Source organism: Mytilus galloprovincialis, chromosome 6 (genome assembly GCF_965363235.1).
Source record: "Mytilus galloprovincialis chromosome 6, xbMytGall1.hap1.1, whole genome shotgun sequence".
In the NCBI taxonomy this organism is placed as follows: domain Eukaryota; kingdom Metazoa; phylum Mollusca; class Bivalvia; order Mytilida; family Mytilidae; genus Mytilus; species Mytilus galloprovincialis.
This window is the reverse complement of record NC_134843.1, coordinates 49417706-49444795: the sequence shown is the minus strand read 5'-3', so window position 1 is coordinate 49444795 and position 27090 is coordinate 49417706. Positions and strand designations below refer to the sequence as shown.

Sequence of the window (27090 nt, the reverse complement as noted above, 5' to 3'; positions counted from 1 at the left end):
AAAAGTAGGGACAGTTTATTCATTGATATTAACAAAGTGAAACTAGTTTTACAAGTCAGTTAAAAATATGTTGTATTCTAAATTAAATGTGTAGTATCAATTGCAAGCTAATTTGCAAGCATTACTCTTAGTTTTAGATCATCAATAATGTCGTTTCTCTGAACGAATTCCAACGCATTAATCAAATCATTAATATTGTCTTCTTCTGGAGAACTTGATTTTCTGTTACGCCACATAATTAGAGCCTCGGTTGTTTGTGTTATTGGTTCATTTATATATTTTCTTTCTATCTGTTCCAACTCTGTCGTTGTTATTTCTAAAAGTATTTGGACTTGTCTCCAATCATGGCCAAGTCTCGTCGCAATTTCAGACAAAAAACTATCTTTTAATTTTTGACAATTACCTGCAAAAAATAATTTCAACATTTTGTTTTCACATTATTTTGCGATTGCATATTTATAATTCAAGGTTTTTTTTAATGTGAGCACAACTTACGAGTTTTTTTTTGCCAAACAAAGCGTCTGGTGACAATGTAGTATCAAAAATAAATTTGTAAATCTATAATACCTACATAGTTCGTTGTTAAGTTTTCTCTTTAGAAATGTTATTATAGTAATTTCCTGAAGTAATGATCTACTCACGGCTTATTTTAACTAATGTTTTGTTCAAGAATTTTAATGCATACTTTTGTTACCCGACATATTCCGAGCGGTATCTTCTTGTTATGGAGCACCTAAAACAACCTCTGATTTTTTATGGATTGCTACTGCTCTGTGAAAGTAGTATTTTGTTGACTTTCTAATCTTTTAAAAACATGTATCGTTTTTTGCAATGGTGTTGTTTTACCAATACGTCGTTCTTAAGTATTTAATTGTACTTACTTGTGCATGTTAAAACAGAAGAATTGCTGTTTCCTGTACCAGCAGCATTAGTTGCAGAGCACTCATACGCACCACTATCAGAAGTTTGGAAGTTCAGAATTGTCAAAGAAGGATCTGAAATAGTTCCACCTGAATACTTTGCTGCATTGTTCCGAGGACAAATTTCGTTCTTGCTTTCGTTAGTTGGCGTGAAATACCATGTAATGTCTTGTGCCGAAGGTTGTCCACTTAAAGTACATGATATTGTTCGATTGTTTCCAAGGATGACGTTTGCGTTATCAGGTTCTACAACCAAGCTGAGAATATCTGAAAACACATAAAGAAATTTACTAATTACTAAGTAAGGTCATTTAATAGTGTGATTTTTTATGTCAATTTGACAATTAAAACTTGTCTAATGATAATGCAACTCTTTTAAGATAATATCTATAGTATTTGTACGCAATGTTATACACTTTTAAAGTCTAGCGCAATTAAAATAAGCAAAAAAATGTTCAGTTTAACATTCAGTTGTCATGGAACTTAAGGGATAGACCTGGGTACAACTCTTACACATGTTTTGAAAGTCACTTTTTCATTTTAACCGAAACAGTGATCATGACTTGATGATGTTTACAATTTGTTATGAGACTGATGCTGATTGCAAGATCATCTAAGAAAATTGGACACGTTTGACTCGGCCAAGCATTAAATTAAGGAATTTGTTTTTTGTTGAAAGATTCAAATTCAAAACAAAAACAAAAACAATAATATATGAAATGCTTAACAAACTATGTACTTGTAAGTTTTAGAAATGAATTTTGACATCACTTCGATAAAATCTTGGACGGTTTGGAAAACATTTAGTTGGAAACAAAATCGATGGAATAATAACGTTATATAAACAATATTAGGTCAATGAAAGAAAAATACATTTCCTGAAGTAATGATCTATTCAGACTACTTATATATCTATTGTATCAAAATGTACTGAAATTTCAAACATAGTTCCCATATAAATATCCAGTTTTAATGTTACAAATGTTGATAAAATATTTACCAGCAATACCCATACATTAGAAGTATAAATATTTGTATTTTAGTATGAACAATATTTTCATCTTACACAGAGCTAGGTACCATTACAAAAAATACTGATTTATGTAAGACATGATTTTAATCTACGTATTGGTTCTATCTTTTGGATGCTTAATTTTTATTTTTTACATATTAAAATTTTGCACTTGGTCTAAGGGTCTGCAATCAGAAGTTATAGTGCTGAGAGTATAACTTCAGTTAGCAAGTTGATAATGGTGGACTATTTGATTTATACACTGTTATGCCTATCGAAGGCAGAAATGTTCTTATATCCCATTAATTTAACCTCAACCTGCAAGGAGTTTATAAGAGTAAGGACTGAAACAACTGTTTAACTTACAGGTATGCGTATACTTGGCTAATTTTAACCAATGTTTTGTTCAAGACTTTAAATGCATATTTTTGTTACCCGACATATTCCGAGCGGTATCTTCCTGTCCTTATGGAGCACCTAAAACAACCTCTGATTTTTTTATGGATTGCTACTGCTCTGTCAAAGTAGTGTTTTGTTGACTTGCTAATCTTTTAAAAACATGTATCGTTTTTTGCCATGGTGTTGTTTTAACAATACGTCGTTCTTAAGTATTTAATTGTACTTACTTATGCATGTTAAAACGGAAGAATTGCTGTTTCCTGTACCAGCAGCATTAGTTGCAGAGCACTCATACGCACCACTATTAGAAGTTTGGAAATTCAGAATGGTCAAAGAAGGATCTGAAATCGTTCCACCTGAATACTTTGCTGAATTGTTCCGAGGACAAATTTCGTTCTTGCTTTCGTTAGTTGGCGTGAAATACCATGTAATGTCTTGTGCCGAAGGTTGTCCACTTAAAGTACATGATATTGTTCGATTGTTTCCAAGGATGACGTTTGCGTTATCAGGTTCTACAACCAAGCTGAGAATATCTGAAAACACATAAAGAAATTTACTAAGTACTGAGTAAGGTCATTTAATAGTGTGATTTTTTTATGTCAATTTGACTATTAAAACATGTCTAATGATAATGCAACTCTTTTAAGATAATATCTATAGTATTTGTACGCAATGTTACACACTTTTAAAGTCTAGCGCAATTAAAATAAGCAAAAAATGTTCAGTTTAACATTCAGTTGTCATGAAACGTAAGGAGTAGACCTGGGTACAACTCTTACACATGTTTTGAAAGTATTTTTTTCATTTTAACCGAAACAGTGATCATGAATTTATGATGTTAACCATTTGTTATGAGAATGATACTGATTACAAGATCAAGGAATTGTAATAATAAGTAATATTTACAATTCCTTGATTCAATAGTCACTAATAGAGTTTATATGTTTTATACGATAACAAAAAGACAAATATACAGTTGATTGACATCTATTGACAGATATACGCTATAAGAGTATTATTTTAAAAAATACTATTTCATATCAGCACTCGTGGTCTAGTGGTAGCATGCATAGGCTACAGACTAAACTGACGAACACACGCGCGAGTTCAAACCTTCCATTTTTCACTCGTTTATGGGAGGATAAAATACCATAAAACTTTAAAGGTATGTTATAAGTTATCTTAAGTTAACCTAGAAGTCAGTGGATTCTTGAAAAATAATCCACTGTTAGAACAATAGACTGACGTCAGAGAAATGGGTTAATTATTTTACAGTCAGGCTCTATTTTAATTTGCATTTTTAACATATCAGTTGTCATGGGTCTTTTATTGTAAGATATACGTGTATGGAACACACAAAAGCTCAATTGAATTGATGAAAATGATACACAGAAAATTTTTATGTAGAATTTGAAAATTTATGTTAACAAACACATTATAATTTAAAAAATATCAACAAAAGAATCGTATAAAAAAATGAAGATAATTTATTCAAAATGAATAGAATTTCCAACATTCCGAAAATATTTAGTTAAAATTTGACAAAAATGTATTAATTTCCAAAAACATTAGGTATTTAGGAGTGAAATAACATTTATGATTTGATTTTGTTAATTTCCACTATTTCCTTTTAAACAGCCTTATTTCCATATACAGTGAATTATTCGAAAGAAAGGGCTAAACAAAACACCATATTTATAGGTACTTTATAAAATGTCTTGATACTAGTATAGAAGTTTTTTTTATAAATTTTGCAAAGAACTTAATCTGATAACCAAATCGAATAGCTCTTTGAGAATAATTCATCTTTTGGTAGGTTGCCAGAAAGGTTCATGACACAGATGCAATAGACAACTTCCATATAGAACATGTATTCAATAGCACTTTTCTCTAAAGATCATATTTTTTTTTATTTTCTACTTATAATTTGAAAGGTACATATCAGCTGTAAGACAAGTTTAACATTTTTAGTTTGGCAAATAATGGAATATTAATAAGAAAAATAATCCAAAAATATGCCATAATTCTTATAGTTTTATCCGTTGATTTTAAACTCACAGAAGGAAATTTGGCTTTTAATTATTCATTTTATGTTGAAACAATAAATCTGGCTAAATATCAGAGTTTTTTTGCAAAATTTAACCTCAACCTGCAAGGAGTTTATAAGAGTAAGGACTGAAACAACTGTTTAACTTACAGGTATGCGTATACTTGGCTAAAATTTAACATCAAGCTACCCAAAGTAGCATGAATGTTTTCCCCCCTGAGTGGAAATCTTTTACTGAGAATATGGCAACTACCAGTGATGGAAGTGCATACTTATCAATTCGATTTTTCTGAACTTTATAGGAGCATTTGCGAACTGACCGTGCTGCTGTAAAATTGCCAAATTATGTCCATGAGACTGTCTGTGGATTGATAGGCGGAACAAAACAACAAAGTGTAATTCTAAGAAAATCCTGCTGACAGCTAGGCTGGGAAAGGGTGCACCTCAATAATTAATTGATAGGGCGTGTCGCTGGGGTTCTGTTACCCCACCATTTTCATATAATTTAAATCTTTAAAATGTATACCTTTTCATATATTGCGTAGCTAAAATTGTAACCTTTTCTCGTATTGGTTGGATTTCGTTGGGTGTGTTGAAAAAGTAGAATATTTAAGGCTACGATTCTGTGTGTAATGTTTACGTACGGCGAGACTTTCGGCTATGAAAAAATGACAGGGCTTTTCATATACTTTATCGACCTTATCATATATTTCTGATAGTTTTTCCAACCTATTCCCATATTTTCAAGCTGGAAAAAGTTACCTATTCCAGCGGAACGTCCTATCACCTTGTATATAGCAAGTGCCCCCCCCTTTTTTTAGCAGTAAGGCAAAAGCTCTGTTTGTTAGAGGAACCGCACTAACCCTGTCAAAAGAATACTTGCTTTTGAAAGCACAAATTCCAGTAGGATAAGATAAAGTCAAATATCTTTTGCAAATTATGAAGAGTAGATTCCTTTTTAAAACCGCCATATATACAATGTACATAACATAGTGAGGAGGTATTATCTGATACCCTCCATTCTCATTGACAGTTGAGTGTCCGCGCGTCCATCCGAAACCCGGTAGTTTCCAGATGATAACTTGAGTACGAACCAAGGAAGGAAAATGCAATGTATCTGTGAGACCCTGGTACACCTGGAAAAGATATTCGTTATTTTATAAATTGATCGATTGTTCACACCTGAAACAGTGTTCATCATTGACATGATCGTTCTTGATTTATGTTTTAAATGTGTATGGTACAAATGAATGGCTGCATTATTCCATTTGTTTTAACGAAGACATACATTGTAGGTCCATGCATGCAGTGTTTTACCAAGATCAGACCAACAATAGGTGATGGAGGTATCAAAGTTGATACAAAAGAAGATTTCTCGCTACATTGAAGACCTGTTGGTGACCTTCTGCTGTTGTTTTTTTCTATGGTCCAGTTGTTGTCTCTTTGACACATTCCCCATTTCCATTCTCAATTTTATTTAGTAAGAAAACATATGAGAAAATTGCATTTTAGTTTGATTGTCCATAAGACAACGCTCCACATGAGGCAAAAACGAATTAGAAATTAACAACCATGTGTCATCGAACGGATTTCAACAATGCGCAAAACCCTTACCGTAAATCAAGTTAAAAAAGTCCAGAAATGACAAAACAATTCAAACGAGAAAACTAACTGCTTGATTTAGATACAAAATAATGAACGAAAGACAAATTTCATAACCATTCCATTTGTTCTTGTAATTTTAAAAAAGGATAAAATTATAAAACTGAATCTAAATATTATTTCAATTGCTTAAATTGGACTTGTATTAACAACGTACATATATAAAAATAAGGATAATTGGTATGATTGCCAATACGACTATTCTTAAGAGTTCGTGCACCAGAGTTCACATGAGGTAACTGTAAGCAATTTTGGCAACCAAAAGGCCTTATTGAGAATTCAAATATACATCTGAATCAAACCACATACTTGATGCAATTCCGTTTATGTAAGCACAATTAATGAGTAAGACTGCTCGACATCATACAATATCTATGAAAATTCAATAAAACATTTACGCTGAACTGCATTTAATTTTTTTGAATACTAGATATTAATAAATATTGTGTAGATGAATATAAGTAATTTAGACTCCTTACTATCGTGAGTTTCTGTACTACTAGTAGGTCTATAACCATTATATCTTCTCTTCCAAAAAAGGAGCCCAACAATCAATAGTATCAGCAATACGCAAGCAGCCACGACTAAACCAATACTGAAATGTTATTGTACGCATTATGTATTCTCATTGTTTACACACATTTTGGATAACAGTACTTTTAGTAAGATTTCATTTATGAATTCACAAACTTGAATTGTATGTTCTTGAAAGAATATTATAAATGGTCATTTAAACTAACATGATACTTGTATTCAACTATTTTTCAAATTTATCTATCAAATTGTAGCAACTGCATAATAAATGTGTGGTTCTGCAGAGGTGATTTGTTTAATAAGTCACTTACATTACTGCGGTTGTTAAGTTGGTTGATTCTGTAACTGTTAAGTTGGTTGATTCTGTAACTGTTAAGTTGGTTGATTCTGTAACTGTTACCATGGGTGTCGCTTTAAGAAGACAAATTGAATATCGAAGAAAACTTTAAGGATAAAAAAGTCAATGTAATGAAGCTTTAAAAAGCATGACATAGTACGACCATTAAATGACTACAACCTATTTTCAATTGTTCTGCCTTTCAAATACTATAAAAAGAAATCAAAACTGACAAAATCAAACGCTATCAATCAACAGCACAAGAAAACTGTCATATTACTGACTTGTAACAGACATTTTCCGAAGAAAATAGTGGGTTGAACATTGTCTAGCTATAATTGAGACGTATTAGGTTTGGCTAATGTTGCTAGAATCCACATCATTTGAACTCCTTATATTCTATTAAGAAAATGGTGCATGGCAATTTGTAGTTATATTGTGGCAATGCCTTCTTACATGTATTTGAATTAGAATTAATCCTGCTTTAAAGATCCATATAGAATTCTCTTTACATTAAAAAAATTATGGTCATATATACATATATAATAGGAAAACAAATTTATTTTTCTAATTTTTGCCATGACGTTGTTACTTTATTTTCATTTTATGAATATACATGTCCCTTTGGTATCTTTCGCGCCTTCTCTATATAACTGACTGTAATACAATATGTGACATTGTGTAAAGATATGAGTTTTCCTAAAAACAAATGTAAAAATATCATTTCCATATGACTACGACCATTTCAAAAATGATAGGACATCTTGGAACTATGATGCTACATGTATATGACTAAATATAAAATTATGACCTTTACAAAAAAAAACTCATGAAACCAAAACAGCTTACTTTGGAAAGATTCTTCTATCACCAACAGTTTCTTTTCACCTTCGATGCCTCCGTATGTACATGAATAATTACGATTCATATCTGATTCGGTCAGATTTTTCAAGACTAAGGTAAAACCATTTTTTCTTAAATTTCCAGCATATTTTGAACTTTTAAAACTTCTTAGATCGATAACAAGTGTCTCGTAATTTCTGCCGTCATAATTCCAAAGTATCCAGCCTGGAAATGTTGTACAACAGTCATCAACTGCACAAAATAATGTCAGATTTTGTCCAAACGACGACACTTTATGTGTTACTTTCCATTCTACCTGACCTTAAAAAAAATAAAAAATGTTAAAGGTAGTGCTTAGATGTGTAAAAACAGCAATGACAGACATGTCAAAGAAATACAATATCATTGTAAATGAAAAAAACAAAAGAAAACACAATAAACTGCCAAAACATTAAAACAACATAATTCATTATAGCTTGAATTTACTACTAACGACAATATTATCTTTTGATATGAGTTGTGAAATTTAATATTTAATATAACTGCATTACATTCAAAGCATTTTCAATTTTACAAGAACTCATTGAATGTGTCTTGTTTGATTGTTGGATAGCTGTCTCATTGACATTTTTTGGTATGTCCATTTTAAAGGAAAATTTTCGTGTAAATGCTTGTAAACATGAATAATATGAAAAGTGAATACTACTAAATATAAATGAAAAAAAAAGTAGTGGCAGTTGAAAAATTCATCAGAATAGAGATAGATGTCAGCCAGTGGTCGCTTAACTGCACGCAGTCATTATCTAATATGCTAACTAAATAACGCGTTCAATGACTATGTTGTGTCATGCACTTATTTTTATAACAGCGTTTCTTCGTACATCTTCGGTCTTTAACGTTTATATGAGCGTTCACAGTTTTAAGAAGTATCGCTTCTGTTGCTTCATATTTTTTCTCACCTCAACGTAACATTGAGACTGTGAACAACATAGAACACTTCACTGCAACTCAAATAGGGTCATAGCACTTTAACACCTTTCAATATGTCTTTTTATTATAATAAGTTTTAGACTTCATTAGTACATTCAGCTTTAAAAAGTCAGGAATATGACAGTTGTTTACTTTAGTTTGATGTGTCCGAGGTTTTGATTTTGCCATTTGATTAGGGACTTACCGTTTTGAATTTTCTCGGAGTTCAGTATTTTTGTTATTTTACTTTTTACCTTGTTTTGCTATAGCAACACTATTTTGATACGTTCTTGTAATATTGTAACTTTCATTCATTCATAAATATCTATACAGTTCAGAGTTCACGCACGTGTTGTGTTGATGGACATAGCAGATAAGGTCGCGTCGTATTACTTTATGTATTTGTGTTGATTACTTAGCTCGAGCATTATATTAAAGTATGTTAATCAGTACACATGGCTTGTCTCTTAGTTAATATATATAGGCTACCAACGTTACATTGGCGACGAGGATAAAAACAAAAGTTGGAAATGTTAAAAAATTAATGTATTACAATGATTTTAATAATTAGTGACACTGATAATCAAACCATGGCTGCATCTTTACTAATTTTTCCGAGTTTTCCGGTACATGATAGTAATGCTGAAATAAGGTGGCGTAAATGGATAAGTAGACTAGAGAATTTATTCATCGGTTTAAACATAAAGGACAGCAAACGACAAAGAGCACTCTTGTTACATTACGCTGGAGAAGATGTTAACGAAGTCTTTGATACCCTTGACAATACAGGAGAAGACTTTGCTGCCGCTAAACACAAGTTAACCGCTTACTTTGCTCCTAAAAAGAATACAGAATACGAAATCTACAAATTTAGGCAAGCCAAACAAACATCTGATGAAACTATCGACAGTTTTCACACGAGACTACGTCAGCTAGCTGTAAACTGTGAATTTACTGAAACATCTAAAGAAGTAAAATCGCAAATTATCCAAGGTTGTCATTCAACTAGACTAAGACGAAAGGCTCTTCGGGAAGACACGACCCTTGAAGGATTAGTTTCATCCGCTAGAGCGTTAGAACTTTCCGAAAAACAGGCAACGGAAATTGAACAATCAGACAAACAATCCGCAAATGCTGTGAGAAAAGGAGTTGGAAAACGTAGAAACGGACCACGATTTCTACAGACACAAACTGACCACAACGTAAAGAAAAAGAATACTTGCAGAAACTGTGGAGGTGATTTCCCACATGCAAACAAGTGTCCGGCATTTGGAAAAAGTTGCAACTCATGTAAAAAGTTAAATCATTTCGCTTCTGTATGTAGATCCAAACGTATGGATGGAACTAGCACTTTTAAAAGAAAAGTAAACAAAGTTGACAATTACAAACATGATGATGATCGTGATAGCAGTTCTGACGATGGTTACGTTTTTGGATTACGAGAAAATACTGTAAATAAAGTACAGAAAGGACAACCGAAAATCAACGTGAAAATCAATAATTCTAATGTGGATATTTTAATTGACACAGGATCAAGTATTAATGTTATTGATGAAAGCACATTCGAGAACATCAAGTGTAAACCCAAACTTTCTCACGCCGACACTAAAGTCTTCGCATATGGTTCAGATAAAAACTTGAAATTAATGGGAAAATTTCACGCTACAATAGAGACTGATCATAAAATAACAACCGCACCGGTGTATGTGATGAAAGGAAGATACGGGAATTTATTGTGCTACAATACATCTGTTGACTTAAGCATAGTGCCAGTCATTTCTTCAGTAGCAGATAAACATGAAATATTATGCAATAAATATAGCGATGTGTTCAATGGAATTGGAAAATTAAAAGATGAAAAAGTGAAAATTCATATTGATGGAAGTGTAAAACATGTAATTCAACCACATAGGCGTATTCCGTTTCACATTCGCAAACAAGTAGAAGCAGAACTCGAGAAACTCGAAAAACAAGATATAATAGAATAGGTGGATGGACCAACACCTTGGGTGTCCCCGATAGTTGTGGCCCCTAAACCGAAAAAACAAGAACGAAATTCGATTATGCGTGGATATGAAGGAACCGAACAAAGCTATTTTGCGTTCACGTCATATTACACCAACACTTGATGACATGATCTTGGATTTAAACGGATCTAAAGTATTTTCGAAAATGGACCTTCGAAGTGGATATCATCAATTGGAGTTAAACGAAGAATCCCGGAACCACACAACCTTCAGGACACACGTAGGATTGCGTAGATACAAACGACTCAGTTTTGGTGTTTCATCAGCCGCAGAGTTATTCCAAAACACACTGAGTAATGCACTGGAAGGATTAGATGGAGTCCGAAATATATCCGATGATATAATCGTATTTGGAAGGAACCAGGACGAACATGATCAACGATTGGAAAAACTATTTGCACGACTTAAAGAAAAGAACTTGACATTAAATAAGGCAAAATATGAATTTAATAAGAACAAACTTGAATTCTATGGTCACATTTTTAGTGCAGATGGCATATCAGCCGATCCAAGAAAAATAAGCGCTATCAGGAACACGACAATACCGAAAGACGTAGGTGAAATTCGTAGTTTCTTAGCAATGACTAATTATGTTGGACGTTTTATTCCAAATTACTCAACTATAACTGAACCGCTCCGCAGATTAACAAAGCAGGATTCCAAGTGGGAATGGACATCTGAACAACAGGAATCATTTGACAAGCTTATGAATAAACTTGTTGCTGACCGTGTGATGTCATACTTTGACCCTAACAAAGAAACAATGTTGATAGTAGATGCAAGTCCCGTTGGATTAGCTGGATTATTAACACAAAATGGGAAAATAATCGCATATGCAAGCCGATCATTGACAGACGTTGAAACACGCTATTCCCAAACAGAAAAGGAAGCATTAGCAATCGTATGGGCAATTGAACATTTTCACCTTTATTTGTACGGACAATCATTTACATTGGTATCCGATCACCAACCGCTTGAAACTATATTCAACAGTCCAAAGGCAAAAACACCAGCACGCATTGAAAGATGGAGATTAAGATTACAGGGATACAATTTCAAAGTACAGTACAAACCAGGAAAGGTGAACGCGGCCGATTATTTATCAAGACATCCGACCCCGACTAGTACTACATCTATTGCATGTAAACATTCTCAGGTGGCAGAAACCAGTTATTTTACAATAAATCTTTAGAATTTCATGGATTTATGATTTTATTTTCTTGAAAATTCATTCAAGCTTATATACAAATAAAATGTATGGTTTCAAGGAACTAAGATGTGTGCGTGCTTATGTTAATATATAGAAAACCTTTAAATTTGGGTGTCTGTCCAGCATGGAAATTTAAAAATTTATAAATGCATTTCAAATAAGGCAAAAAATGTGATGCTCTGATACCAATCTAATCCTCACCTGCAAAATCCTGCTAAAAGCCGACAAGAATTTTAGCCAAAATTCAAGAGAGAAAGGATATTCAGTGAATTAGAGCCTTGTCCGAACCTATCCTTACCATCAAAATCTCAAGATATTTTTGTTTACATAAAACTGAATTTTTCCCCCACTTTGATTGGATGCCGTCAAGTGAGGAGATCACAATTTTGACATCTGATTGGACCTATATGTGAAGGAAATCCCCAACCTGTGTATGCAACTACTTACTTGTGTAGTACAATAGCCTAGAATTTACATTCATTTATTTTTTCAGTCCACATGATGCAATTATATACCTCAATACTTAACTATAACAAAATTTCTGCGTGGGACACATGTTCTGGTACACCAAAACTGGTACCTGCCACCTCAATTAGCTGAAGAGTATGTTCGATACTTAACTGACAACGCTGTGCCGAAGGCAATGACCCTTAATGAAATAGCTGACAGTACACAAAAAGATAAAGATCTACAAACTGTTATTACTGCATTAAAATCAAACAGGTGGGACAAGCATGAGAGTAATACGCTTGATACATTCTCAAGATTACGATACGAATTAACAGTCGTTCCCGTTAATGATATGGAGATCATACTTCATGATAATAGAATTGTCATTCCGAAAGATTTACAGATGCGTGTAATTGACCTTGCACATGAAGGGCACCAGGGCATAGTACGTACAAAACAGTTGTTACGTGAAAAGGTATACTTCCCTGGAATAGACAAACTTGTAGAACAAACGTGTAAATCATGTATACCATGTTTAGCGTCAACCCCGAAAAATGTTTTCGAACCGTTACAAATGTCTGAGATACCGAATAATGTATGAAAGAATCTCAGCATGGACTTTTGTGGACCATTTCCGAATGGATATTACGTTATGGTTATAATTGATGAATACTCAAGGTATCCTGTAATAGAAACCTTAGGTAGCAATACACAGTTAGAAGTTTAGTTTCGCATTATGGCCCCTGTGAACTTTTTAAATATGAAAGTTTTTGTACAATAAAATTGATTTTTAGATAATTGAAGAATAATATAGCCTTCTTAGTGGGTTTATATGAACATTTAGATTGTTTTTAACATGTTTTATAGGCCATTTATATGATTGACAGTCTGTATTTTCCTATCCGTACCGTTCATAGGTCCATACATTATTGTAGTGTTTATCAACAAAGATTTTGCGCTCAATCTTTTCAATTCAATTTTATGGAAAAACGAGCAGATAAGCATATGATTTTTTTGGGACCACTTGATAGATATAAACCTATGGATTCAGGGAAGGTATTACTGTAATTGATTGAAATTTTCCTTTAGACCAAATTTTGGAGACTTTTGTGACATGTTCACCCCCCTTTTTTGCTATATTTTGTATCTAAGAAATGCAGATTGTTGCCATGGTTACACCCAAGAGGGATTATATTTCACCCTTATGACCATTAGAAATCAAATCTATGGAAGATTCTCTTTCTATAAGTATATACATGCATAACACACATATAAAGCCTTCTTTGTTAGACAGGAGGGGAAAGAGGGTGTTTAAAAATTATGAGTGTCAATTTTAAGTTTTTTTCCTAACTGTGTATTGCTACCTTATGGCATTTGACAAAGCAAAGAATTGCTTTTTTTTAGACAAATCATACCACAAATCTATTGATAACTAGGTTATAGATACAATTCTGAGGGAGAAACAACCTTTAGAATGACAATATATGTTAGTTTTGTTGTTTATTGTCCTTAGCAACCAATATAGACATTTTGACACAAAGACTTGGTTCTGTCATAAATTGAAACTTCATTGGCTACCCCTTGGAAAAGAAGATTGCGCGTTATTTAGAAACCTTAGAAGGGAACGCTTTATATTTTTTCATGCGACTAAATCAAATTTATTATTTTAGCAAGTATAAAGTCACAATTTAGCATGAATTAAGCCTAAATTTTTTCCCACTATTATAAATGAATTCAGTATTTACTAAATTTTAACCAAGGCTTTGGTATGGTAATACACAACAAAATTGACATTCTAGAGCTTTAAAATAGCTTTAACTTGTAAAATTTGTCTACTGTTAAGGTTAATTTAAGTTTTTAAACAAGAAAAGACAGGCTTAGAAGGTATAGTTTTAGAAATTTGACTAAAAAAGGAGAAAATGCACTTTGACATGGCATGTTTCATAAAATCACTTTTTTGTTGCATTTCAGTGTCAACTGCTAACCTTCATAAAATATTTATTTCTGAACCGATTTTCAAAACTAGCAGGCCAATTTGCTCGTTTTAGCTAGTAGAAAACAGAAATCCATTTAAAGTGGAATTGGGAAAAAAAATGTTAATCCTTTTTTAAATATGAAAGTTTTTGTACAATAAAATTGATTTTTAGATAATTGAAGAATAATATAGCCTTCTTAGTGGGTTTATATGAACATTTAGATTGTTTTTAACATGTTTTATAGGCCATTTATATGATTGACAGTCCGTATTTTCCTATCCGTACCGTTCATAGGTCCATACATTATTGTAGTGTTTATCAACAAAGATTTTGCGCTCGATCTTTTCAATTCAAGTTTATGGAAAAACGAGCAGATAAGCATATGATTTTTTTGGGACCACTTGATAGATATAAACCTATGGATTCAGGAAAGGTATTACTGTAATTGATTGAAATTTTCCTTTAGACCAAATTTTGGAGACTTTTGTGACATGTTCACCCCCCTTTTTTGCTATATTTTGTATCTAAGAAATGCAGATTGTTGCCATGGTTACACCCAAGAGGGATTATATTTCACCCTTATGACCATTAGAAATCAAATCTATGGAAGATTCTCTTTCTATAAGTATATACATGCATAACACACATATAAAGCCTTCTTTGTTAGACAGGAGGGGAAAGAGGGTGTTTAAAAATTATGAGTGTCAATTTTAAGTTTTTTTCCTAACTGTGTATTGCTACCTTATGGCATTTGACAAAGCAAAGAATTGCTTTTTTTTAGACAAATCATACCACAAATCTATTGATAACTAGGTTATAGATACAATTCTGAGGGAGAAACAACCTTTAGAATGACAATATATGTTAGTTTTGTTGTTTATTGTCCTTAGCAACCAATATAGACATTTTGACACAAAGACTTGGTTCTGTCATAAATTGAAACTTCATTGGCTACCCCTTGGAAAAGAAGATTGCGCGTTATTTAGAAACCTTAGAAGGGAACGCTTTATATTTTTTCATGCGACTAAATCAAATTTATTATTTTAGCAAGTATAAAGTCACAATTTAGCATGAATTAAGCCTAAATTTTTTCCCACTATTATAAATGAATTCAGTATTTACTAAATTTTAACCAAGGCTTTGGTATGGTAATACACAACAAAATTGACATTCTAGAGCTTTAAAATAGCTTTAACTTGTAAAATTTGTCTACTGTTAAGGTTAATTTAAGTGTTTAAACAAGAAAAGACAGGCTTAGAAGGTATAGTTTTAGAAATTTGACTAAAAAAGGAGAAAATGCACTTTGACATGGCATGTTTCATAAAATCACTTTTTTGTTGCATTTCAGTGTCAACTGCTAACCTTCATAAAATATTTATTTCTGAACCGATTTTCAAAACTAGCAGGCCAATTTGCTCGTTTTAGCTAGTAGAAAACAGAAATCCATTTAAAGTGGAATTGGGAAAAAAAATGTTAATCCTTTTTTAAATATGAAAGTTTTTGTACAATAAAATTGATTTTTAGATAATTGAAGAATAATATAGCCTTCTTAGTGGGTTTATATGAACATTTAGATTGTTTTTAACATGTTTTATAGGCCATTTATATGATTGACAGTCCGTATTTTCCTATCCGTACCGTTCATAGGTCCATACATTATTGTAGTGTTTATCAACAAAGATTTTGCGCTCGATCTTTTCAATTCAAGTTTATGGAAAAACGAGCAGATAAGCATATGATTTTTTTGGGACCACTTGATAGATATAAACCTATGGATTCAGGAAAGGTATTACTGTAATTGATTGAAATTTTCCTTTAGACCAAATTTTGGAGACTTTTGTGACATGTTCACCCCCCTTTTTTGCTATATTTTGTATCTAAGAAATGCAGATTGTTGCCATGGTTACACCCAAGAGGGATTATATTTCACCCTTATGACCATTAGAAATCAAATCTATGGAAGATTCTCTTTCTATAAGTATATACATGCATAACACACATATAAAGCCTTCTTTGTTAGACAGGAGGGGAAAGAGGGTGTTTAAAAATTATGAGTGTCAATTTTAAGTTTTTTTCCTAACTGTGTATTGCTACCTTATGGCATTTGACAAAGCAAAGAATTGCTTTTTTTTTAGACAAATCATACCACAAATCTATTGATAACTAGGTTATAGATACAATTCTGAGGGAGAAACAACCTTTAGAATGACAATATATGTTAGTTTTGTTGTTTATTGTCCTTAGCAACCAATATAGACATTTTGACACAAAGACTTGGTTCTGTCATAAATTGAAACTTCATTGGCTACCCTTTGGAAAAGAAGATTGCGCGTTATTTAGAAACCTTAGAAGGGAACGCTTTATATTTTTTCATGCGACTAAATCAAATTTATTATTTTAGCAAGTATAAAGTCACAATTTAGCATGAATTAAGCCTAAATTTTTTCCCACTATTATAAATGAATTCAGTATTTACTAAATTTTAACCAAGGCTTTGGTATGGTAATACACAACAAAATTGACATTCTAGAGCTTTAAAATAGCTTTAACTTGTAAAATTTGTCTACTGTTAAGGTTAATTTAAGTGTTTATACAAGAAAAGACAGGCTTAGAAGGTATAGTTTTAGAAATTTGACTAAAAAAGGAGAAAATGCACTTTGACATGGCATGTTTCATAAAATCACTTTTTTGTTGCATTTCAGTGTCAACTGCTAACCTTCATAAAATATTTATTTCTGAACCGATTTTCAAAACTAGCAGGCCAATTTGCTCGTTTTAGCTAGTAGAAAACAGAAATCCATTTAAAGTGGAATTGGGAAAAAAAATGTTAATCCTTTTTTAAATATGAAAGTTTTTGTACAATAAAATTGATTTTTAGATAATTGAAGAATAATATAGCCTTCTTAGTGGGTTTATATGAACATTTAGATTGTTTTTAACATGTTTTATAGGCCATTTATATGATTGACAGTCCGTATTTTCCTATCCGTACCGTTCATAGGTCCATACATTATTGTAGTGTTTATCAACCAAGATTTTGCGCTCGATCTTTTCAATTCAATTTTATGGAAAAACGAGCAGATAAGCATATGATTTTTTTGGGACCACTTGATAGATATAAACCTATGGATTCAGGAAAGGTATTACTGTAATTGATTGAAATTTTCCTTTAGACCAAATTTTGGAGACTTTTGTGACATGTTCACCCCCCTTTTTTGCTATATTTTGTATCTAAGAAATGCAGATTGTTGCCATGGTTACACCCAAGAGGGATTATATTTCACCCTTATGACCATTAGAAATCAAATCTATGGAAGATTCTCTTTCTATAAGTATATACATGCATAACACACATATAAAGCCTTCTTTGTTAGACAGGAGGGGAAAGAGGGTGTTTAAAAATTATGAGTGTCAATTTTAAGTTTTTTTCCTAACTGTGTATTGCTACCTTATGGCATTTGACAAAGCAAAGAATTGCTTTTTTTTAGACAAATCATACCACAAATCTATTGATAACTAGGTTATAGATACAATTCTGAGGGAGAAACAACCTTTAGAATGACAATATATGTTAGTTTTGTTGTTTATTGTCCTTAGCAACCAATATAGACATTTTGACACAAAGACTTGGTTCTGTCATAAATTGAAACTTCATTGGCTACCCCTTGGAAAAGAAGATTGCGCGTTATTTAGAAACCTTAGAAGGGAACGCTTTATATTTTTTCATGCGACTAAATCAAATTTATTATTTTAGCAAGTATAAAGTCACAATTTAGCATGAATTAAGCCTAAATTTTTTCCCACTATTATAAATGAATTCAGTATTTACTAAATTTTAACCAAGGCTTTGGTATGGTAATACACAACAAAATTGACATTCTAGAGCTTTAAAATAGCTTTAACTTGTAAAATTTGTCTACTGTTAAGGTTAATTTAAGTTTTTAAACAAGAAAAGACAGGCTTAGAAGGTATAGTTTTAGAAATTTGACTAAAAAAGGAGAAAATGCACTTTGACATGGCATGTTTCATAAAATCACTTTTTTGTTGCATTTCAGTGTCAACTGCTAACCTTCATAAAATATTTATTTCTGAACCGATTTTCAAAACTAGCAGGCCAATTTGCTCGTTTTAGCTAGTAGAAAACAGAAATCCATTTAAAGTGGAATTGGGAAAAAAAATGTTAATCCTTTTTTAAATATGAAAGTTTTTGTACAATAAAATTGATTTTTAGATAATTGAAGAATAATATAGCCTTCTTAGTGGGTTTATATGAACATTTAGATTGTTTTTAACATGTTTTATAGGCCATTTATATGATTGACAGTCCGTATTTTCCTATCCGTACCGTTCATAGGTCCATACATTATTGTAGTGTTTATCAACAAAGATTTTGCGCTCGATCTTTTCAATTCAATTTTATGGAAAAACGAGCAGATAAGCATATGATTTTTTTGGGACCACTTGATAGATATAAACCTATGGATTCAGGGAAGGTATTACTGTAATTGATTGAAATTTTCCTTTAGACCAAATTTTGGAGACTTTTGTGACATGTTCACCCCCCTTTTTTGCTATATTTTGTATCTAAGAAATGCAGATTGTTGCCATGGTTACACCCAAGAGGGATTATATTTCACCCTTATGACCATTAGAAATCAAATCTATGGAAGATTCTCTTTCTATAAGTATATACATGCATAACACACATATAAAGCCTTCTTTGTTAGACAGGAGGGGAAAGAGGGTGTTTAAAAATTATGAGTGTCAATTTTAAGTTTTTTTCCTAACTGTGTATTGCTACCTTATGGCATTTGACAAAGCAAAGAATTGCTTTTTTTTAGACAAATCATACCACAAATCTATTGATAACTAGGTTATAGATACAATTCTGAGGGAGAAACAACCTTTAGAATGACAATATATGTTAGTTTTGTTGTTTATTGTCCTTAGCAACCAATATAGACATTTTGACACAAAGACTTGGTTCTGTCATAAATTGAAACTTCATTGGCTACCCCTTGGAAAAGAAGATTGCGCGTTATTTAGAAACCTTAGAAGGGAACGCTTTATATTTTTTCATGCGACTAAATCAAATTTATTATTTTAGCAAGTATAAAGTCACAATTTAGCATGAATTAAGCCTAAATTTTTTCCCACTATTATAAATGAATTCAGTATTTACTAAATTTTAACCAAGGCTTTGGTATGGTAATACACAACAAAATTGACATTCTAGAGCTTTAAAATAGCTTTAACTTGTAAAATTTGTCTACTGTTAAGGTTAATTTAAGTTTTTAAACAAGAAAAGACAGGCTTAGAAGGTATAGTTTTAGAAATTTGACTAAAAAAGGAGAAAATGCACTTTGACATGGCATGTTTCATAAAATCACTTTTTTGTTGCATTTCAGTGTCAACTGCTAACCTTCATAAAATATTTATTTCTGAACCGATTTTCAAAACTAGCAGGCCAATTTGCTCGTTTTAGCTAGTTGAAAACAGAAATCCATTTAAAGTGGAATTGGGGAAAAAAATGTTAATCCTTTTTTAAATATGAAAGTTTTTGTACAATAAAATTGATTTTTAGATAATTGAAGAATAATATAGCCTTCTTAGTGGGTTTATATGAACATTTAGATTGTTTTTAACATGTTTTATAGGCCATTTATATGATTGACAGTCCGTATTTTCCTATCCGTACCGTTCATAGGTCCATACATTATTGTAGTGTTTATCAACAAAGATTTTGCGCTCGATCTTTTCAATTCAAGTTTATGGAAAAACGAGCAGATAAGCATATGATTTTTTTGGGACCACTTGATAGATATAAACCTATGGATTCAGGAAAGGTATTACTGTAATTGATTGAAATTTTCCTTTAGACCAAATTTTGGAGACTTTTGTGACATGTTCACCCCCCTTTTTTGCTATATTTTGTATCTAAGAAATGCAGATTGTTGCCATGGTTACACCCAAGAGGGATTATATTTCACCCTTATGACCATTAGAAATCAAATCTATGGAAGATTCTCTTTCTATAAGTATATACATGCATAACACACATATAAAGCCTTCTTTGTTAGACAGGAGGGGAAAGAGGGTGTTTAAAAATTATGAGTGTCAATTTTAAGTTTTTTTCCTAACTGTGTATTGCTACCTTATGGCATTTGACAAAGCAAAGAATTGCTTTTTTTTAGACAAATCATACCACAAATCTATTGATAACTAGGTTATAGATACAATTCTGAGGGAGAAACAACCTTTAGAATGACAATATATGTTAGTTTTGTTGTTTATTGTCCTTAGCAACCAATATAGACATTTTGACACAAAGACTTGGTTCTGTCATAAATTGAAACTTCATTGGCTACCCCTTGGAAAAGAAGATTGCGCGTTATTTAGAAACCTTAGAAGGGAATGCTTTATATTTTTTCATGCGACTAAATCAAATTTATTATTTTAGCAAGTATAAAGTCACAATTTAGCATGAATTAAGCCTAAATTTTTTCCCACTATTATAAATGAATTCAGTATTTACTAAATTTTAACCAAGGCTTTGGTATGGTAATACACAACAAAATTGACATTCTAGAGCTTTAAAATAGCTTTAACTTGTAAAATTTGTCTACTGTTAAGGTTAATTTAAGTTTTTAAACAAGAAAAGACAGGCTTAGAAGGTATAGTTTTAGAAATTTGGCTAAAAAAGGAGAAAATGCACTTTGACATGGCATGTTTCATAAAATCACTTTTTTGTTGCATTTCAGTGTCAACTGCTAACCTTCATAAAATATTTATTTCTGAACCGATTTTCAAAACTAGCAGGCCAATTTGCTCGTTTTAGCTAGTAGAAAACAGAAATCCATTTAAAGTGGAATTGGGAAAAAAAATGTTAATCCTTTTTTAAATATGAAAGTTTTTGTACAATAAAATTGATTTTTAGATAATTGAAGAATAATATAGCCTTCTTAGTGGGTTTATATGAACATTTAGATTGTTTTTAACATGTTTTATAGGCCATTTATATGATTGACAGTCCGTATTTTCCTATCCGTACCGTTCATAGGTCCATACATTATTGTAGTGTTTATCAACAAAGATTTTGCGCTCGATCTTTTCAATTCAATTTTATGGAAAAACGAGCAGATAAGCATATGATTTTTTTGGGACCACTTGATAGATATAAACCTATGGATTCAGGAAAGGTATTACTGTAATTGATTGAAATTTTCCTTTAGACCAAATTTTGGAGACTTTTGTGACATGTTCACCCCCCTTTTTTGCTATATTTTGTATCTAAGAAATGCAGATTGTTGCCATGGTTACGCCCAAGAGGGATTATATTTCACCCTTATGACCATTAGAAATCAAATCTATGGAAGATTCTCTTTCTATAAGTATATACATGCATAACACACATATAAAGCCTTCTTTGTTAGACAGGAGGGGAAAGAGGGTGTTTAAAAATTATGAGTGTCAATTTTAAGTTTTTTTCCTACGAATATACAAGACATTGTAAATAATGAGTATACAGATGTTGGTTCTGATTTTTTTTCTGTGATGAACATAAGATCGTCTCTAGACTAAGTATGGTATTATTGTTTATCCATAAGCTATATTGTGAAGTGTCTAAAAACTTGAATGTTGTTTTAATTGCGCGACATTGTTACCTCTTAATACAACCAAAGTATATAGATATCTTGACATACGAATAAAACTGTATACAAAACATTGTAAATAAAAAAAAAATGTTGTTCGAATTTTTTAAGTTCTGTGATGTACATAAATTGTCTTATTACTAAATAACGTTTTATTGTTTATGCATAAGCTAACTATTATTTTTTGTCGTTTCATATTCCTGAGTATCCTGCTTGGTGATTGGTCCGGGACTACAGCCTCGAAAATTCATCATCATAGAACTAAGAAATAGATAAGATCATTTAAAGAGAAATATAATAGATACATCGTGATACTAATGTGAAAATTGACAGAAATAGAAAAACTGTGTAAAATAATGTATATAGAACGATTAGTTACAAATCAGTGGATTTATTCGAGTTGGAAAAAAACAGCCAGCAAACCAAGATGACAGACTAACCAAGAAACATTGAACTATTATTGCAATTAATTGTTATCTCATATAAAACCACATATTGTTTTACTAACATCAACTAATTTTTAGGGACAAAAATTTTGAAACAAAGGGGTAATATAATGATGCAAAAATGCGTGATATTTAAAGATAATATTTATTAATAAATTACAAATAAAGTTTTGTTGAATAATGGAAGAATTGCACAGAAGTTAAAGAGAATATTTATCACTAAATTGTAAAATAAAATGATAGAAGAATAAACGTAAATAAAACTAATTAAAGAAAGTTTAACTTGTTATAGAACAATTTCCTAAAATATAAATGTAAAGTGTTTAATCTTTTAAGCATATTTGATAAAGTTGTCTCAAAAATGTCCCCCAGCTAATTGATAAATATGTCAGCTTCGAAGGAATAAATATAATTGTATATACTTTTGAAATTAATAGACTTGAACAATTAAGATTAAGTAATTCTGCCTTTAACGATATATAGTCCATTGTTTATTAAAAGAGATCAAAGAAAGCTATTGTATTGAGTAACAAAATAATATGTGTCAAATTAAGTCCAGTCTGCTATATAAAGTCGTGCAAAACTATTTGGTTGACTAGACTGTGTGAACCAGAATAAAATGTAGTTAGCAGACTGGATTGTCTTTTAAAGGTCCCGTTGTCATGCCAAGTCCAAGCTAGTTCCCAAATTATGTAACATCAATGTGAGCAGTTCCCCCGCAAAAAGAATTGATAAAACCATGAGAGAGAGACCACAACACGAGTCACAAAGTCGGGACCAAGTTCCCGCATAATAGCAACACCACACTCAACAACTAACGTGTCCCCGGCAGAACTTTTATTTGGAAGGAAAATCAATACAAAAATGCCGAACATTTCAACAAATGACCATGCCGACAGTGAAGTTCGCAAAGAAGACCACAAGAACAAAAGTAAAATGAAATTATGCTTCGAGAAAAATATTCAGTAAAAGTACCTAATTTTACAGTTGGAGATACAGTACTAGTTAAACAGGAAAAGAAAGATAAACTATCTACCCCGTACAATCCTCAACCATTAACAATCAAGAATAAAAAGGGTAGTATGATTACGGCAACGAACGAACAACAAAAAGATATAACTCGAAATTCGTCACACTTCAAAAAGGTTGGGAAATTTAAGATAATGACTGATGAGGAAATAGAAGAAATCATTGATGATGACATTATACCAATCACACCATTAAGAAGATAATCACGAGAAAAACAAACACCGAAACATCTCGATGATTATGTGCGTTAAAGAGCTGTGTTACAGGCATAATAATCCTGTGCTCTTTCTGATGTATCAGTTAGGTTTGATGTTGATTTATATGTTTGTGAATTTATGATACAAATCGATTTTGTGGAATTTACTATTCACACTCGTAATGATAGCCTTATCAGATTGATCAGACGATCCACTAATTATATTGACATTACAGTACGCGTACCAGATAACTTACATTTATCACAGACTATAAAGTTCTAATTTTCTATTGATACAATTTTACGCATCTTATCACTTACTTTGTTTACACAGACAGTTAAAGATTTTATGACTACAAAGACAGTTATATAATTAATTAAAGTAGAACTTTAATCTGAGAAAAGAAGAGATGTAATATTGTAACTTTCATTCATTCATAAATATCTATATAGTTCAGAGTTCATGTATTTGTGTTGATTACTTAGCTCGAGCATTATATTAAAGTATGTTAATCAGTACACATGGCTTGTCTCTTAGTTAATATATATAGGCTACCAACGTTACAGTTCTTAACATAATTTAATAATTCTATTGCTTGATGCATACATAAATTCTTTACATGTGTCATGGGAAAATATTCTAAGCAAAACAAATTGTGACATTTTAATATCACAATGTGTTCTATTAATAACTTAAATTAAACATACCTAGTGTTTTCTGACCTGACACCAACCCAAGGTAAACAAACACAGCGACGATGTAGTACATCACCGATTCAAGGTTCCAAACCTGCAACTGTAAAAATGAGTACTCAATCATTTCAATAATTTATATAAAAAGATTATTCTTTTGAAAAAACTGCATAAAAAGTCAGTTGTATCAACATTTATAGAAGCCAAAACGGACTTGATAAAATTTTTGTGACCCAATAAGACATGTCCCTTTCAGTCAGAGCCACAACCTCTTTCCAGATATTTTTTTACCGTTCCGATTTGTTTTGATTTCAAAGAAGCGTTTATGATCTGTTTGCCCCGATTGTCTCCCCTAGTAATTTGTTTTTTTATTATTTTGATTTGCATTCTTTCTATATAGACGAAAGATTTGACAAATTTGTAATGCTAGTAAATTTTGTAATTCCAAGTGTGTTTTATTTTAACATCTTTGATCCCGTTTAGGTATTTGATACATTGCACTACAAGCATCAGTGACAAGCATACTATTTTTTCTCGAAATTTATGTTCATTGCTTACAAATTTGTGCAATTTTGAAACTTAATAGTTTGTTGATTTAGCACGTTTGTTTTACATACCTAACAATAAAGATGTAATATTGATATTGCTGATGCCTCATTATATATTCTTCACTTCACCTGTGGATTATTTTATCAAATCGAATGTTGCTGAAACCAATTTATCTTCCTTGTTTAAAACAAATATAGGTTATATTTAGAAATCTGATATAAAAAATCTACGATTTACATGATCTTCTTGATCCGGATTTTTTTACGATGTGTTTGATATATTGATGCATGCCATTTTTTTACATAATAATTTGAATAAATTCTATTTTTTGTTGTTGTTATTTTTTTGTGTTTATATTTTCCATCTTTATCATGTATTATGGTTACGCTTGCATTCATTAACACTACAGAGTGGGTTGTCATTAAATTGTGGTTTGAGTTATTTCCCTCTATACAAAAATGTCAATAAGGAGGAAATTGTTTTCACTTTATTGCAACACGTTGGACATTTTTGTCACAATAGATATGTTATGAACTCTGAGGTTATGATAATAAAAGACTAATCTTTAAAAGAGAGATATTTTCCTTACATTAGACCGGTGACGGGCATTATCCCAGATGACCGTTGTTATAACATTTACTATTTTTTTCTGCACCAGATGCACATTTAAGCAATAAATGTCTCTTCATTGATGCCTACTGCCATAATGTTCGAAAGCCAAAACCTATTAAAAATGAAAGATAAGCTCCAAAACTTTGTAACAGAATATTTTATCATCACACTATCCGTATTGTCATGACAGTACCGAAGAACTGGGAACTTGGCTACTGATATTTTTGCGACTTTCTGGACAGTCTAGAAGCAGAGGTATAAACCAAGTGGAATTTATAAAATTAACAGTATTAATTTTGCTGCACTAGATGCGCATTTCAACAAAAAATATTTCTTCAATGATGCTTCAGGCTGAATTTTGAAAACCAAAAACTATCAAAAAACTATGCAGAGCTTAAAATCCAAGTGGGATGAAAGTGTAGCCAAAGGAACCAAAAATATGCATGAGGTAGATATATTTATTAACGTAAAATAATTTCCTATATGTTGAATCAGAAAATTTAATTACACAATATTCGTATTGTAATTCCAGTAAACATTTTTATGTTCTAATTAGTAATTATACTGTCGAGTACTTTAATTATAAAAAAGAGGATGTGGTATGATTGCGAATGAGACAACTCTCCACAAGAGACCAAATGACACAGAAATTATTTAAATTTAATTTTTAATTAATTTTAATTTTTGGTCACCGTACGGCCTTCAACAATGAGCAAAGAACATACCACATAGTCAGCTATAAAAGGCCTCGAAATCACAAATGTAAAAAAACAATTCAAACAAGAAAAGTAACGGTCTAAATTATGTAAAAAAAGATGAACGAAAAACAAATATATAACGCAGCAACAAACGACAACCACGCACGGAATTACAGGCTCCGGTCTTGGGACAGGCACATACATACCAAATGTGGCGGGGTTAATCATCCACCAGCAGAGGTATCAAACCAGAAGTAGTATTACATAAACGGTACCACTTTTATATGCACCAGATGCGCAATTGACAATAAATGTCTCTTCAGACATGCTCGGTGCCAAGATGTTAAAGTTAAACAAAAATACAAAGAACAACAAAAAATGACAGAAAGTTCAGCCATGATAAAGGAATCAGAGCTGTAAATTGTAATGGGGTTTGAATATAGAATTGTAGCAGTAATTTTCAAACATAGTTTGTACAAAAAAAGAAGTTTCAGAAGGGGTAGTATATTGCAAATGTGATGAATACCACAACCGGCTTTTTATGATTGCAGAAGGTCATTATTTGAAACATAATGAAGATAATGTGCCGTATAATGACGATGGCCAGGACTGCAACCACGCTGAGCAGCAGAGCTGCAAATACTGTGAAACAATTTATTTTTGCGACTTTCGAGAGAAGAAAAATTATCGCGAATATAAATATGTCGCGAATATAAATATGTCGCGAATATAAAAAAAAACATCATTTCCTATAATACGAAATCATCAACAAAGATAGGAATCGCGAAAATGAATCGTCGCAAAGCGTGAAAGAAATATCAAAGTTACT

The 27090-nt window shown here is 31.7% G+C and overlaps 1 protein-coding gene and 1 pseudogene across 1 annotated transcript; one reads left to right on the top strand and one right to left on the bottom strand.

Annotated features, from left to right (window-relative positions):
* On the bottom strand, nt 1-25141 carry LOC143079783 (uncharacterized). Its single transcript, XM_076255375.1, has 8 exons — nt 25020-25141; nt 24418-24505; nt 7761-8075; nt 6886-6985; nt 6520-6635; nt 2559-2864; nt 882-1187; nt 1-403 (listed from the first exon to the last, which is right to left on the bottom strand). The coding sequence occupies exons 2-8, from the start codon at nt 24476-24478 to the stop codon at nt 108-110; spliced, it is 1500 nt and encodes a 499-aa protein (XP_076111490.1). The 5' UTR covers nt 24479-24505; nt 25020-25141; the 3' UTR covers nt 1-107.
* LOC143078482 (uncharacterized) lies at nt 9777-10852 on the top strand (annotated as a pseudogene).
* Nucleotides 25142-27090: the final 1949 nt, after the last annotated feature.

Coding starts and splice junctions, on each gene's coding strand:
- LOC143079783 (XM_076255375.1), bottom strand. CDS start 24,478: ATGTACTACATCGTCGCTGTGTTTGTTTACCTTGGGTTGGTGTCAGGT. Junction 6,636..6,885: donor AACTTAACAACCGCAGTAAT/GTAAGTGACTTA, acceptor ATAACATTTCAG/TATTGGTTTAGTCGTGGCTG. Junction 404..881: donor TTCTGTTTTAACATGCACAA/GTAAGTACAATT, acceptor TATTTTTTGCAG/GTAATTGTCAAAAATTAAAA.